We start from the raw sequence: 16419 nt of genomic DNA, 5'->3' as shown, positions 1-16419 counted from the left end.
TACTCAAAGCGAAAAAAAACCCCGCTCTTCCACACGAAAGGGAGCACAGAATCTTTCGTCAATGAGAAAAGAACCACACACGCACGCAGGTGTCAGGCGGTACGTACTCAGAACGACCGGCGGCTCCAAAGCCTGTCACCTCCCGTTTTCCTGTCACCTCCCGCACTGGGACGGCCGGACGGAACGCTGGCCGCCTTCGGCCACTCGGCGCGCGCTGACCCGCGACAGGCGCCGACGCGCAGCGATCCGGCGTTCGCCCGCTGCGGCAGCGAGGCGCCCCTCAGGCGAGGGAGGGCCCGCCAGGCCGCCCGCGCGCCGCGGAAAACAACGGCGGCGGGCGGGAGAGCGCCCGCTCCGCCCGAAGCTGAGCGACAGCTGCCTTCGCGCCACTTGGGCGCCCCCTGCTGCCTGGGGCAGCCAGCGGGACCCCGGCCCGGCTCGGCTCCCGCGCGGGGCCTCCGGCAGCACCCGCCGCCGGCGCCGCAGCGACTCTTCTCTCAGCGCGGCGAGTAGGTGCCTCGGAGGGAGGAGGGCCGCTCGCCGCAGGCCGCCAGGCGCCAGGAGCTCTCCCGCGCTTCCCTTCCCGCTGCCTGAAGGTAAGACCCCGTTCCGTGTAGCCCCATGCTTACAGCTGCTGTCCGTTAGATACGGAGTGGGTGATTCAGTCACGCGTGACTTTCGGGGAGGTCTGAGAGGAAGGGCGGGAAGACCGCTCGCTCCCCCAGCCGAACGATAGGCAGATTTAAACCTTCGGGACCGCAGACAGACACCCCTTTTTATTACCCTGCCCCCTCTTCCCAGGCCGGGCCTTTCCTTCCTTCCCCCTCCTGTGCTCCAGCTGGCACGATTGTCAATTGGAAACCTAGCCAGTGATGAGCAACCATTAGTCTGGTGCCAGACACCTCGAAGCTGACACGTATTTTGCGAGGGATTGCCTTAGTCTTCAACAGAAAGAGATTTTATTCCTCCTCCCTGCAGGCTCATCACCTTTTCCCCCTATGCCCTCCTGCATCTGCACCTTTTTTCTCCTTCAAAGCACACATCCTCCGTTGTTTGCGAAAAAGACTGCAGAGCAGCTGTACCACTACAGGTTCAGAGGGGAAAAAAAAGGCAGAAAGGTGAAGCACTAGTTGATGGTCTTCTTCACAGTTTCAGTCCTTTTATTGGAGAGACTGTGATACTGCCTTCCCTTATCTCTAATAGGATCTCTCCCTGCAACAGGTCAGTACAGGAAGGGGAGATAGGTCCCTACACAAGGGAGAAAAAGTGTAATTCCCATCCTTTCCCCTCCCTCCCTGGCAGCATAAAGATTTCAGCAGAAACCAAAAGCTGCCTTGCTAAAGCAGCAACAGGTTAAGGAACATGCTACTTGAATAGCAGCATCTGACTTAACATGAATCAATTTAGGAAGGCCGTTAAGACAGTAAACTGAAGAAATATCATGCTCCTTACTAGAGACAAATTTAACTTTTAAAGCTAATATTGTGCAGGTAGTAGTGAAAATAATCAGTATTCTGTTTTGAGGTGCTACCATTAACCTTCAGTAAATGCAATCATTCAAGAGTAAGGTAAAGCTGACAAAAAAACCCAAACCAAAACAAAAAAAAACACCAACAAAAACCCACCACAACATGCACACCAGAAGGCAGAATTTCAGAACGCAGCCTAAGGCTCACCATTAATCAAAAGAAAATAACAAGTCACTTCATCATTTATATGCCTTTAAAGTCTAGAGTCACCTCCTGAAAACTGAGTATTCAGTTTGGAGTCAGCTTTTAATGGAGAGGAAAGCTAAGGCCAACTGAAATTTTTAAAATTTCACATGGGAAGGTGGTATTTAACTTCTTTAAAAAATACTGTGAAGATAACACGGCTTTTTAAAATTTGCTTAACCATATAGGCCTTTATAGACTTTTGTTGAAGTGTCTCACCCTCTCACAGAAACAATAGTGTTACAGTTTGACCATTTTTCATTTTATTACATCATGTAGAGAGCAAAGACAGAGAGGAACATACATGGGTACTTAGAACATGGAAAACTCACTGCACAAATGGGAATGATTTCTTCCTTCCTGTGATCTTGCCAATTACTTTTCCTCTCACCTTGAGTACTAGAACACTGTGATAGAGCTTGCAAGCTACAAAACCCAATCTCACAAGCTTGCAGCACTTCCTTAAAAAAACCCTGCAGTTCCATTACCAAAAAGGGGCTCAGCCTAGGTTCAGAACTACAACCGCTATTAAGAGAACCGAACTAGAGCACTTGAATTCCCAAGTCTCGTGCTGACCGTGGTAACTTTTGGAGCAGATCCTTTATGTATTTAGTATCATACAACATCTTTAGAACAAAAGAAAAACATTTACACAGTATGTGCATACACCCTAATGTTAATGCATGAATATTCATTTTTACATAGTTCAATGAAAATCCATTCTAAAAGCACAGAAGCAATCCCGTGGTTATTTCTGACCACATAAATACATTGGTTGCAGAGATCGCTTACAGTTCCAGATCTTCTTGCAGAAACTTTTATAGTGGCACTTGTATAGTCAGTTGGTCCAGTGGCTTCGCAACACCTATATGCACATAGGGACAGGTAAAAAGAGGCAAGATCTTTACGGGCCAGCAGCTGAGCTTACTGCATAGCAAGGCTGATGTACACTATGACATCTGCAGTAATAATACCAATACCAATAAATTAGATTAAAACAATTCAGATATACTTCCCATAGTATGAAAGCCATCATTCACAAAATCAGAAAAAAACCACTATTCTATTCAGATTGCATGGCAACAAACAAGAAAGTGTTTGCCACAGTACAGAATCAACGCACTTTCAATGTCTGGTATTATTAGTAGGTTGTAGCACACTGATATATAATTGCCGTGCAAGGATAACACCCTAAGACATTTTTCTAGGAATTGGCTTGATTATCAGTCAGAGGGTAGAGACAGATTCACCATCAAAAGCCAGTAACTTTGTCATTTCTTCGCTTGGGAATAGCTGAAAGTGGTTGCTTTATTACAACAGGTGGCAGACATTTCAGTTTAGTTAGCCCTGCAGTTGTTTTGTGAATAGGATTAATCACACAGATTTGACATCCATGTTTTTGCAAAAGAGAGCAGGTAGTTTATTTCTGGTTTTAATACTTCCCTTCCATCAAAGGGGGCATACCAAGAAGTGTGGTCTGAAAGCAAAGTATCACGATCTCTTAAAATGAAGCTCCAGGTCAGCTCTCCAAACATAGAATCACTAGAACAGAGCTCTACCTTGCATCCACTTAACAAGTACAGAATTCACAAGAATACTCTGAGAATACCGACGAGAGCAAGAACTGCTTTATGGAATGATTTGTGAGACCAGCCTCACCAAACAAAAAGCCTGAGTTTCACAAGCCTAAATAATAACACCACCTTTTTTTTGTGTGTGACAAAAGGATAAACTTAAGCAAAAGAGGATATTCTACAGATTAATGAAAAAAAAAAAGAAGAAAGAAAAAAAAAAGTTGAGCAGGTGACTATTCAAGTGTTTCACACTAAACTCAACTCAATCATTTGTAAGCTTTGACCGGGCAATCAGTCAGAGACAGACTGTTAAAATAGGATTCCTAACTGAAAAACCACTGCACTTGCAATAAACCTGGTTTCAAACCAGCATTTCTAACTCCACTGGCCTCAAAGTATTTTTACAGTAGTTTCAGTTGTCCAACATGAGTTACAAGCTGCTGTTCCACAGTTAGTGCCACTCTTCTCCTGTGAAACATACTTCAGGCTTTCAGACTACCCTTCTCTTGTTCCACAAAACTTTGGAGTGAAGAGCTGACAAGTCTATCCAACGTCTTTAGTTTTCCTCTAGACTGCGTTCCTAGGTGTGCCATTGTGAGTCACTGCTTTCATATTTGAGGTGCTTGATTGATGGTTGCAGATTCTGTGGGAGGCAACACCTACTTCAAAGACTTCATGAATGGCTTTGCGGAAGCAATGAAAATTGTAGTCTATCAGACCTGTCAAGAAGGAGAAGGAGGGGAGAGGAAAAGCTGTGCTCAGCTTGGCACATTTATGTAATCAACAGAGCTTCTCAATATACAGCTTTTCATTTACCCAACAGCTATTTTGCTACTTATTTTAGTATGAATTTGGATTCAGAATACTTAAAGTTTTACTGATGCCAGTATTTATTTAGACTGTCTCAGTTTTTAGAAAAAAAGGTACTCATTTGGAATGCAAGGTGTGTATTCGTAATTAAACAGCAGGTGAGGGGACAACACAAGACTCTACCCCCCAAAAACATGGTCATACAGCACAACCATCACTTGAATGTTATCTTGCCCTTTATGTCATTGATATATATCCTAACTGCGGTGAGAAAAACTTTGAGATCAAATACAGTACAGTTATTAAAAGAACACATCTGCTTTTTCTCTTTCTAAAATGCCAAGGTAGGTACTGTCACCATTTAAGTCAAATACTTTGAAATTAGGGCCTACGCTGTCATTTCTACCCCATAACACATGCAAGACCATTCATACCATCATCTCCTACAGGTCCAAGCAACTATATAGCTGGTTAGACCTGCAATGTATTAAATACTTCGTTCTAAGTTCCTACCACATGCTGTACTAGCCTACCACTGTTGATTTCTTCAGTCATATGTTAAAAAAAATTTCATCAGTTCAACACGTGATAGAGAATATGGCTATTCACAACACAGGAGCTGTCAAGCAGAACGTAATAAGCATTACTCCATTCTACTGATTCCACTATAGGAGATGGTAGTGACACAGGCCACAACTACACAAGTCATTTCAGCAGGAGGACAGCAATTAAAGCGATGATTCACAAGAATAGAAATAAGACCTCTTTATACCTATCTCTGGGAAAGTAGAAAATTCCTCCCAGAAGAAATTAAACAAATTTAGTTACACAAAAATATAGTTGATAAAAAACATTAGATAAAAGCTGTTCATTGGGGGGTGGGGGTGGAGGGAAGTCCTTACCTTTGCGCTCAAAACTCTCTTCTCTAAGAATGCAAACTAATGCCAAAAACTTTGTTACTTCCTTTAGGTACAGGACCGTTGTGTTATTGAGCTTGATAATTGCCATTGACTCTTTATCATAAGCACTTCCAGTGCCATCTTCCTTTAACCTAAGAAAGAAGGAGTTAACCCAAGACATAATCTAGTAGGCATGCATATGTAACTTCAAGACAAATACCTGTTAAATGCAGTTAGAAGAGTATCACTCATACTGAACAGTGAGCAAGCAAAGAACCTGCAATGCAGGTCTTAATACTATTGTAAGACTGTTATCACACCTTAAGTTTCTCAGGAAAGCTAGACCTAAACAGAGTAGAGGACTTTACTAGATACTGTCTATCTCAGATAAGCAGTTAAGAGCAAGCTGTCAGCATGCATTCTTTTGATATCAAACTAAGAGCTATAGCTGTTCAGTCGATACCGTTTTCAGCTTACGTCTGAGCATTCTTAATGGAGGTATTGTAGTACATTAGTTACAGCATAGTTTACCTTCAAACCAAAGAGTCACTGCTACTCACTGTCTAACTGAGTTTACAGTGCCACAGTAAGGTATCAGGTGATTGGTTTCAAGATTCTAATGCAGGACTTCTATGCAGAAACATCAATGGAGTGACACCTCAGCAAAACTACTTTAGGTAAATTAATACAAAGGCTTCCTTAGTGAGGCCAGGGTGTGGGAGTGCAACAGGGAGCGGGACACTTTTTGTTCTTAAGCTAAACCAGCCTGCATTTACAAGAAAAGATTAGGATGCTGCTTTCTATCTGCAAGTTTTTAGTGTTAGTTAAATTACTGTAGAAGCAAAAGATGTATCGCGAGCTACTCCTGAAAAAAAAAAACAAAACCAAAAAACAAAAAAAACCCAGAACAGTTACACAACCCTGGGTTGACCCGTCAGCAGACAGACCATTAAACGTTGCAGTATTTCTTGGCAGCACTGTATTTTCCAGGCTACAACCACAGTTCTAAAATAAGTTACCAATCCTCCAGAGCTGCTTCAAAAATCCGTTGTGAAGTATAATTCAGCCGTAAATTGTGAGAAACAAGCAGTATATGCATCCCTCAGAGAAAGTCAGCAAGAGCCGAGTTGATCTCGCAAAAGCTATTCTGCTCAGATAGCGGCAAGTCTCAAAGCAATGTGACTGCAAGTTACACTTACGAGCTATGGCATGCTATGGACCCCAGTTATTTGCAGGTATTAACATACTCGCACCCACCATGCCAAAAGAGACAAAGCAGTATTCATATTTTACAGGAAACACCTGACTTTTACAAGTGTCAGATGGCTGTCTAAGGCCATGAGTGGAGGGAAACAGAGTACAAATGCTCAATCCAGCTGCCAAATCATTTGGCTTTATATTCTAATTACTTACAGAACCAATGTGCTCTACAGACCAATTGATAGCATCTGGCTGGATGACAAAGCCAGCACCACTTGCACAGTTTGCAACCTATTCTACAACTTTTAAGGACTTTTCTCCTAAGAGCGTTCATCACTTACCCATATATACAGGAAACATCTATCACTACATCAATCATGTCACAGCACAACTCATATGACTGCATGTCCACAGGGGAACTGTCTGTTGCGATGTAGATTTTGCTGACTACATCGAAGAGAAAAGCTTTTTCAATGCCTGAATTCTTCAGAAAGAGAAAGAATTTGGATGAATTTTTTAAATAACTACATTTTTTAAATCTCAAGTAGAATTCATATACTTTCACATTCTTAATAGCAGGAAATGGTTTAAACATAACCAATTTAGAGGCTTAAGACAGAATCAAGATTTAGAGCATATAGTTTATAAATACAATACCCTTGTTGCCATAGTACATATCAACAACACCTTCTAGTTGACAAAAATAAAGCTGAGGACTCAGAATTCTTTTCAGTTTATTATTTACCAGATCATAATTAACGTTACATTTTACTATGCTTCCAGAACCCAAATTCAGCAGTTTTCCTCTTCTGTGGTTCTATTAACTCCAGAAGAGCCACACATTCACATCCACCTGATGGACCAGGCTCAGAGACAAGTTACTTCACACTAGTGTGCTGACACTTATATTTTATGCTTGTGTAGTATCTTGGCAGTTCAGTTTCTGTGTGTGGCAGTTGCCACATAGTTTAACATGCAGAGCAAATAAAGTCAGCTTCTAAACTTATGACTCCGTGAAGACTATCACATTATGGCAGTTATGGGTATGGAAAAGCACCAAGCCAATTGTACCATCCCGTTTGTAACAGAGCACTTTGACAAAGCGCACGTGCTCATACTAAGTTCAGAAGCCTTCTGCTGTTAAGCAAGTTACCACGTATTCACTATGGATTTCTGGCAAAGCTAAATTTCTATTTAGGCACCGGAAACATTCCTTATCACTTTTTCCTAGCTAGTCTGAATACCCAAGGCAGTGTCCTGAGGACATCCAGATGATCCTTTTGGCATCAGGGCCACGTTCCATAGCCTCATGGCACTAAGCAGGGTGACCATTAACATGCCCTTCATCCACTGGGCCAGGTTATTACAGACAGTCATCTACTAACACAGCAAACAAGCATTATACAGTAGCATGGGGCGACACATCTGACCCACACAGCTCCTCTCAATCGCAACTGGCTTTTTTCATGTTGTCCACATGCCTGCAACAGCCTCACAGACATAACTTTAATGAGACAGGCTACTTCAGCCTTGTCTCTAGGGTGACATTTTATCTGATTTCAAGTACATAGCAGCAAATTTCTATGTCACAAATTCTGTAAGAAATGCAAACTCTGGAAGAGTAAGGGCAAAAGTCTCACAGGCCACATGAAATAGACAGTTTAGTTCAAGGCCAAGTTCATATTATGAAAAAAGTCTCTTGCCAGTACAGCTACATTAGACTAAGTGCCTTAGCAGACTAATCAGTATATCATGCTGGCAGAAAACTTCCGTATCAACAGTTATAACCAGCCAAACTATGCTTTGTCAGTATTTAGAGAAACCCACACAAAGCACACACCAGTACAATTTAGCTGTGGTAAAAAGCTTCTAATGCAGACAACCGGGCCAGCAGAATACACCAACAGGAGTGCCACCTGAATCTCCCAAGGGCAGATCTAGCCAGCATTCTCTAGCAGAAGGACTTGCTTTACCATTCCGCGTATTTCACTCAAAGTTCTGTTAGATTAACACTTACTGATATAAAGATATTTAGTAGATTTTCCAGCGTTGGCAGTTGCGGAATGAGCTTCTGTACCACTTTACTGAAGGCTTCAAATATTGAATGGTCATAGATACTGGTCAAATAAAAGCTGAGATGAGGAGGGAGGGAAAAGGAATAAAAAAAAGAACAAAGATTCAAGAGTATTTCAGAATTGCAATAGAAATAGTAAAGCTATGTTTTCTAACATTCAGGCCTGATGATTTAGCTGGGATGCCTTTATCACAATTATACCTGGCCACTACACCAAGAACCTAATTTCTGAGCGTCTGGAATAAACACAAAACAGACTTCCTCCATCCAGAGAGGTGGGAGAACAGAGAGGAAAATTTGAACATGCTTTCACAACACACTTAGCCTACAGAATGCTGATCACAAAGGCATTAAATACTTGACCAGATTTCTTCAAGTCTCATTCCTGGCCTTCCACTTTGTTCACACTAACACCAAGAGACACTGGCAATACTTAAAGGCTCTACAAGAATCAAAATAGCAGTAAAAACAGAGAAAAGATAGCTCATTTTAAAGGTGTCGGTAGAAGACACCTTAAAAGCGAGCCAAATACCAAGTAAGAGACTAAGCTTTTAAAGCAATCACACTGAAAAGTCAGTGCTAGCCAGGACTAGAAGGCAGGCAGCTTCCCCTCTCCTTATCCTGTCCCTCCAGGCCACGTGTACAAATTCGGCCTGCTATGCTGGATGAAAAGTATGCAAAAGAACCTTGAATTATCAGCAAGTTTATGAATAAATCTGTTGATTGAAATCCACTACAGTAGCCTGCCTTATTTTACTCAGCCTAACAGCTGAGGCTTGGCCATAAATTCAGTGGTGTGTTTTATAACAAGAGTTTGTGCAGTATTAAGAAACTCAAGGCCTTGCTCCGGTCCGTCCACTATTACATCTAAAACCCATTAGTCTGTATGAGTATCAGCAACAGTAGAATTACATATGCCAGAATCTTTAACTCACCTAAGGTGAAGTTTTTCAAGACCAGCATCCGTAAGGTCATCATTAGCCCTCTGATGAATATCCCTCTGAGTTTCTATTTTATGGTCATCCGATAAACCATCAACTTTATGAATAAAAACTTCAAAGTTCATTTCTGGGTTGACCTTGTAGGCTTTTGAAACTGTAATGTGGAGTCTTGTTAAAGCTTCCATGTAGTCATCCTGTAAATCAGTTTTGGCAGGAATGAATGACAATGCTTTATCTCTGATAACTATTCTGTTCTGCACGAGGACAAAATATTTCAGTGCAAGAACTTCACTTCACTTCTGTAACTAAACAGAAGTATAGGAGAAGAGAATACCTTGGAGTGTCAGAAATCCAAGTAGCTTAGATTCTGTTATGTAAATTAAGTTGCATTAGCCATACAAGGCTCAGCTACACAAAACTAAGCTTCAGAGCAAAAGGCAGGTTACACTTCAACTCCAGCAAAAGGCGGCAGCGATCTCCAATACAGTCCTAATGATCAGATAATCTCCCATGGTGCAATTCCTAAATTTATTAGAAGCTACCAGATACCCAATAGTACCAGTACTTGAAACTGAGGTCAGAGGTGTGCTGTTATTAAATCAATTCCGTAACAGTCAACAGCAGAGGGAAGGAATAATTTAGACCATCTAAGCACAGCAGATTCTCACTATTATTGTAGAAAAGGTAAGTTCTCAGGTAAGGGTACTCGCCCCTTTCCACTTTCTCCACCAGGAGCATGTGTTCCAGTCAATTCACAAAACTAAAACCCATACACCGAAAGTTAGATTGCCAACGCGTCCTTTCATACATAACAGATGTTTTACAAACTTATCTAAAAATATAAATTATTAGCTTCTTGATCATTCCTCTCACACACAAAGCAAAAAGAAAACTTCCTTGTGATTCTTAGTGATTTGTATTTACCTGGGCATCAATAACGTATATTAGAGCACCTGTTCCTCTGAAGATCATCTCATAATCAAATGTTGGATCAAAAAAGTCCATCTGTCCAGGAAAATCCCATATTTGGAAATTCACAAATGAACTGTTGGAAATATCATCTTTGTAGATCTTGTTGGTACTTTCCAAGAATAGAGTCTCATTGGGAGACATTTTGTGAAACACCACCTGTTAAAAGAACACAAATAATAGTCTCGACTTTATCTTATTAGAAGAGATTGGTAAACGTTCTGCCACTTGAATCTTACAAATAGGTTTATCCATTCTAAAGTGTACAGTTTCCTTCTGGTAAATAGACAGCTTCCTGCATCAGCTAAGGAAATAACCTACCCTTGACCAGAACCAAGGAACTGAATACAGTTAAACATTTTAACAAGTCTAAATAATACTACTGCCTAAAGACAAAGACATCCCAGTTACTCTTTCTTCGTTGCAAATCTGACAGTATTTTCAAATTCTGCTATATTAGCCAATTCAGATCTGGTACAAAGCCACTGTGTTAATGAAGCAACTGCAAGCTTTTAAGAACTGTTCCCTTCCACTCTTAGAAATTCCTAAAGTAAACTTTTTTTTTTAGTCTGGTGCCAAGCATTACAACACAATATAATCAGACTGTTCCTAAACTTCAATAAAAGTGTACAAAAATAACATCTCAGTTTTAGAGACCCAGATAGCTAGGTAGTTTGCCATCTACTAACAACTGAATTATGTTTGCTGACCCTCTCAAGTACCCTAAGGAAACGATGAAAGGTTCTATACCAGTTGGTAAACGGTTTAGCTGCAGTGATGAAAAACATACTCATTGCTAGTACTCAAAAAGTCCCACTGGGATTTTAACCCTTCCCTGAACAAATAGAACTAGCATGTAACCCCAGAGCAAACCAGCCTGTAGCAAAAGCAGTCAGTTTCAACAGTGAAGGTTGCACTAAAGCAACTCAAACACTACAAACATGAGGTGGTCAAATGCTAGAACTGCAAAGAGAAAGATGTTTCCTATATAGCACTTGGTAATTTTTTTTTTTTAATGTTTCACACAGTTACAGAAGTCATGCATTAAAGAGACTTACTGCAACAATCTCTGTCAGAAAAACTGCAAGACAAACAACTCCACACCCAGTATAGTTAATGGATTCTTTACTGAGGTTCAAAGTAGTATGTCAGCCTAGATTTTTAAGACCAAGGGAAAAAAATTGTTCCTCAAGGCAAACATTTGAGGAAGCCACGATCTAAATGAGGTTTTAAACAGCAGGACATTTGTATGGAAAAGTAAAAACAGTTCTATATATGTAGCAGCTGTATTGCAAGGACTAAAAATTCCTCAGGGTTTGCAGCACAGTTTTAAAGCATTCTGAAATCAATGTTCCTTCTATGGAACTCAGCGTCTCCCACAGGGAGCAGGATAGAATTAGTGAATCCAGTTTAATGCAGATGAGTCTCTGAGAAGCAATGCCATCATCCCCCTTTCCCCTCCTTCCCAAAGCAGTGTGTTACATCAGATTGATGTTCCCAATCTGTTTTTTTACACTAATAAGGGAACCAAGACACAGTTCTAATCAAATTCCATTTCTATCACCTAGCATCTACCCCTACTCTTACTTGCTTTACAGAGCTTTGATAAAGCAAATAAAAAGGCTGTGGGAGCATCCGATTGGAAGCATGCAGCTCACACTGATGCCAAGCAATTTTGACTGGGCATACGCAGGCAGAGCAGACAAAGCTAGTAAAATTCTAAGAATCTGCTGAGTTTCCTTGCTATGGCTTTTATCATTCCCAAGTGTTCCTTTTACACCTTCAACATCCAACAGTCTCATCAACTTCCTGGCAGACTTCCTGCTTTTACTGTATTTTAGGAACTTTTCACTGTCAGCTTGAGCACTCTTAGCAATACGCTCTTTCAGTTTGTTTTTTTTTTATCCCTCTGAATATCCCATTCACATCTGACCTGCCACAATCTCAGTTTTCAGGTTGTTTTTTTTTTTATTTCCTGACATGTCAATCTTATCTCTACAAGAACTTCTTTACAGCAGCACTTGGTTTTATTTTTGAACTGCAGCAGTTAAGCTGCACTCCTGATGCAGTGTTTCTGAACCACCCCCGTGTTTTTGGACTGCCCTTGTATTTTTTTTTTTTTTTAAACTCACAATTTCTGTCTCAATTTTCCCTTCCTTGGATCTGTGAGCTGAATTTGTCCGACATATTCGTTCCCACTACCTTAAACTTTGAATGGACTCCCCAGGGAAACATGTGCTTGGTTTTTGGTGTTTTTTTTATTTTACAAATCAGAGAACAACCATATTTGGAATTTCACTACCAGCTGAAATGTTGGCCTGATCCATGCAAAGAAAAAACATCCCAGACCACTAAACAATAATCCTATACATCAAGTGACAAACATGACTTCCATAACACCCCTACTAAGAGAGCTTATGATCAAATATAACCTGTCACCACAAGACACTTTATCGAGTACATTGTAGCAACACCTGTAAACTGCAAGAAGAATATCTAATGCAGGAATTGCAAGTTGCTGAGAAAGTAACAAATCTACTTTAGTTTCCCCTTTTTTTTTTATTTTTTTTTGACACTTTGTCTGGAAACCTGAATAACTGGTTTATATCTGAGAAATCTACATCCTTTTCCTCAAAAGGGAAATAACAACCAGAGCCAGAACTTTTCTAAGAATCTTCACAGTGCAAGTAACCCAAAGGGAAGAACCCTGCGCTGGGAGTTGTCCCAAGCCACCACGAAAAGCATGCCTCAATGAAGTCTGTAGAGCTGAAGCAGGCAATTTGCCCTTTATAATCAACCAGTCTCCCCACTGCAGCATAGGATCATTCTGCACATAAAAATAGGCACCTTTACCTATAAGTCCAAATGCAGAATGGGTTTTCAAACTCCTTTTTTTTTTTTTTTTTTCCAGTCATAGTAAACCCCTTTTTTTCTTGAGGTAATATTAGACTATTTCTATTGCCCTGATGTCCAGAAAGGAATTTGCACGGGCAGATGGAAGGAGATCCCTGAAAAGAGAGAGAAAAGGTATGGTATTGCAAGATGGTGTTGAGAATCTACTAACTGGAAGCGAACAGCTGCTTCACAGGTAACAATGAGAAGCGACTTCCAAAGGATTCCCTAACAGCATAAGACATACAACCATTTTGTCAATTTCATGCTTTCCAGAATCTTTGCTTTAATTTTATGGATTTCTTAAGCTGCTATAATGAATGAGATGGTCTCAGAAGTAGCAGCTGTCTTTTTTTCCAGAGGAGAGATTTGGGTAGTGTGGGGTAACAAAGGAAGAGGGTAAGTACAGTGAAAGGAAAACAAAACAGACAAAGTTTTTAAAGAAATTCACTAGTTATTAGGAGCACTACATTACATCTTGCTGTAAGATTTTTTAAGTATTAGAGCTTGCTACAGAAACATGACAGACAGCTGGTTCTGACTCCCTACTCCCCCAATTCAGTTCATTTAACACCTTTAAAGAAAAATGGGAGTAAATGAAAGGTTTACAGCAGCTCCAAACAAGCTGCTGCTTTAGGTTCTACCACACGCACAAATTCCTCCCCCAGTAATACATTTATGGTAATCTTGTGAAGGCAGAGCAGCAAGTGTGGTGACCACAACAAAAACACCCAAAACAAAACAAAAACCACACACACACACACACACACAAACCCCAAAATCAGGTACTCTGAATTCTTTTCAGGTTCCTATTACATAAGGACAGTGCAGTAAGTCCAGTTACGCAAGTCATAAGTCTGCACAAAAATTGGCACAGGTTATACCAGTATGGAAAATCCAGTTGTCCAAAGGAAAAAAGAGTTCCTCCTCAGCACCATCGTTTTTCTTTCTTTTGTGAGAGGCCTCCTGTTAATATTGCTCTCAGTAGAGGGCTCAAGTGGTTTAATAATTTATGTTTTTCACACAAATTTCTAGATTCCCACAAAGCCAATACTTTTCCTAATACAGTGTTCATCATGCACACCCCCACTCTCTGGCAAGGCGATCAACAACTAGTGCCCAGACAGAAGGGTCAGGTCTGATTATGACCATTTTTGGACTAGACAGGTCTAAGAGCAGGGACGCTGTTGAAACTTCTTGATACTCAAAGAGTATCTCAAATTATTGCCACAATTTGTTCACTCAGGCAGCAGCACAATCAGCTCCTAGGTAACAGAACCACAGCTTCTAATTCCCGAGCCGGATTGGCAACGGATCGGCAAAAGATAAATTCTATGTCCTCTTATTGCATACTCAACATCACACTGTTCCTTTCCTGTACAACTACTTGAACGGGTCCTCAGAGAACTGATGCTACCAACCTTGGTCATCACAAAAAAAAAAAAAAAAAAAAAAAAAGTCCAAAACCTACATCTATAAAGTGACTTGTAAAGTCTTAAAATCTAGCTGCAATTTGGAGTTAACTGCTTCCCTCTAGCTTTTAGGGTTCACTTTTTTCAGCTGCGGATAATAAAATAAGATCTCTAATGAGAGTCTACAAGGAGTGCCATTCACATGACTAAAGACAGAAAAAGACTTTCAGTACAATGACTGCCTTTGCACATACAGTGGGAGCATTAGGCCTAAATAATGGGGAATAACTGGAAAGACTGAAAAGCAATGACAGCCCAGTCTGCCACTGTATTTCAGAATAGCACAATGGAAAAAAAATTCTAACAGGTATGGTAACTTTTGCAAACCTTGTGTAAAGAAAGGCAAGCCTACAGCAAAAGATAGGAGTCTTCAGACTACAGTTTAGAACCCATTGGTCTAGTACAGCCTATGAATTGCCAAGTAGTCTGCATAAGTTGGCTAAAAGAAGCAGATTCATACCTCCTATGGCGCAATGTCCAAAAAAGGCTTCTCTGCATAAAACCTTTACAAAAATATCCGAAGGATTCCACACTTGCATTTGAAGTAAGTTTGAAGCCCCTAAGTCTAGAGCTTGAGAACCAAGGCATTTGACTAGTAACGCCTTCCCATAAAAGTATCACCTAAAAACTTCATAATAGGGACTGCAAATGCAAAACTTGCACTGAGGAACAAGGATCATTCTTAGCACCACACTTCTCTTAAGCAACGTGGCAAACAAAAATAGTCGGATTTGTCTTATTTTTATTAAGAAAAGCTAGCAACTTCACGAAGCTACCAGCAAACCTAAGGCACCGAAACTGTTTTATTTCCTCTTCGACCAGCGACTCGTTTGCTTGGTCTAGCGGACTAAAAGAAACCAGAGGCTGTCTTTCTGCTCATACAGAAGCAGAAGTCTCTTTCAAAGGATCAAAAGGCAGAACGAGAGCTCAAGTCGTCTTCTGACCGGAAGCGCGAGCTAAACACCACACCTGTACCGCTCCCAGTGCTTTCACATCCGTAAGAAAGCACTTCACGGTAAATTTTACACCAGTATCTTCACTTTTCATTTCTGAAGCATTCAAGCGAAGAACTACAAAGGCTACAACCTATGCTACACAACCTTCCTCTCTCAGAGAGTCCGTTCTGCGAAGTAAGCATCCTTAAGCAGGAGCCTCCCTTCGCTTCAACTTCGCCACACACGCCCGCATTAAAAAGCAGAAATTGCCGAAAGAGCACCACAGAAATGAGAAAGAGCTCGGCGCCGGAGAGGCAGCGCGGCAGGCGGGGGCGTTGAGCCGCCGGCTGCCCCTCACCTTCTGGATGGAGGACTTCCCGCTGCGCCGCAGCCCCATAAGCAGGATCCGCGGCTTGGAGTCCGCCCCGCCCGCGCCGCCGCCGGGCCCGCCCGCGCCGCCGCCGGGCCCGCCGGGCCCCGGGCCTCCCTCCAGCTCCGCCTCCTCCTCCTCCTCCCCGTAGCCGAAGTCCTTGGGGAACGAGTCCGCAGCCCCGAAGCTACCCCCCACCAACGCCGGCTCCTCAGCCGTGCCCGCCGCGCCCGCCCCGCCGAACTGCAGCGCCATGTCCGCCCGAGCCCGCCGCCCTCCAGCCACCAGCGCCCGTCCCAGGCCCTCCTTCTGCTCGACCAACCCAACCGGACACCCCACAGCCTGCCGCGGATTGGCTGGCGTCAAGCTCCCTGGCGCCGATTGGCTCGGGACGGCAGCGAGGTAGGATGGCTCCGGTCAGACGACCCGAGTCACCTGACGGCGCTACCGCACGTGAGCGGCAGGGGCGGGGCGAGCAGCGGCCGGGCGGCCCTGGGCGCCGCCGGCGGGGAGGGGCCCGCCGCCCTCCCGCGGGAGCCCGCGCGCGGCACCCCCGGCCCCCGCTGCGGAG

General features: G+C 42.4%; 1 protein-coding gene across 1 annotated transcript; it reads right to left on the bottom strand.

Annotated features, from left to right (window-relative positions):
* Positions 1–804: 804 nt before the first annotated feature.
* RRAGC (Ras related GTP binding C) lies at positions 805–16122 on the bottom strand. The gene is made up of 7 exons (XM_075047184.1): positions 15837–16122; positions 10135–10338; positions 9205–9404; positions 8213–8327; positions 6537–6679; positions 4999–5147; positions 805–4005 (listed from the first exon to the last, which is right to left on the bottom strand). Exons 1-7 carry the CDS (start codon positions 16101–16103, stop codon positions 3854–3856), a joined length of 1230 nt encoding a protein of 409 aa, XP_074903285.1. The 5' UTR covers positions 16104–16122; the 3' UTR covers positions 805–3853.
* Positions 16123–16419: the final 297 nt, after the last annotated feature.

Source organism: Buteo buteo, chromosome 16, assembly GCF_964188355.1.
Source record: "Buteo buteo chromosome 16, bButBut1.hap1.1, whole genome shotgun sequence".
NCBI classification, from domain to species: Eukaryota; Metazoa; Chordata; class Aves; order Accipitriformes; family Accipitridae; genus Buteo; species Buteo buteo.
The sequence above is the reverse complement of the archived record's forward strand: the minus strand, read 5'-3'. Positions and strand labels throughout refer to the sequence as shown.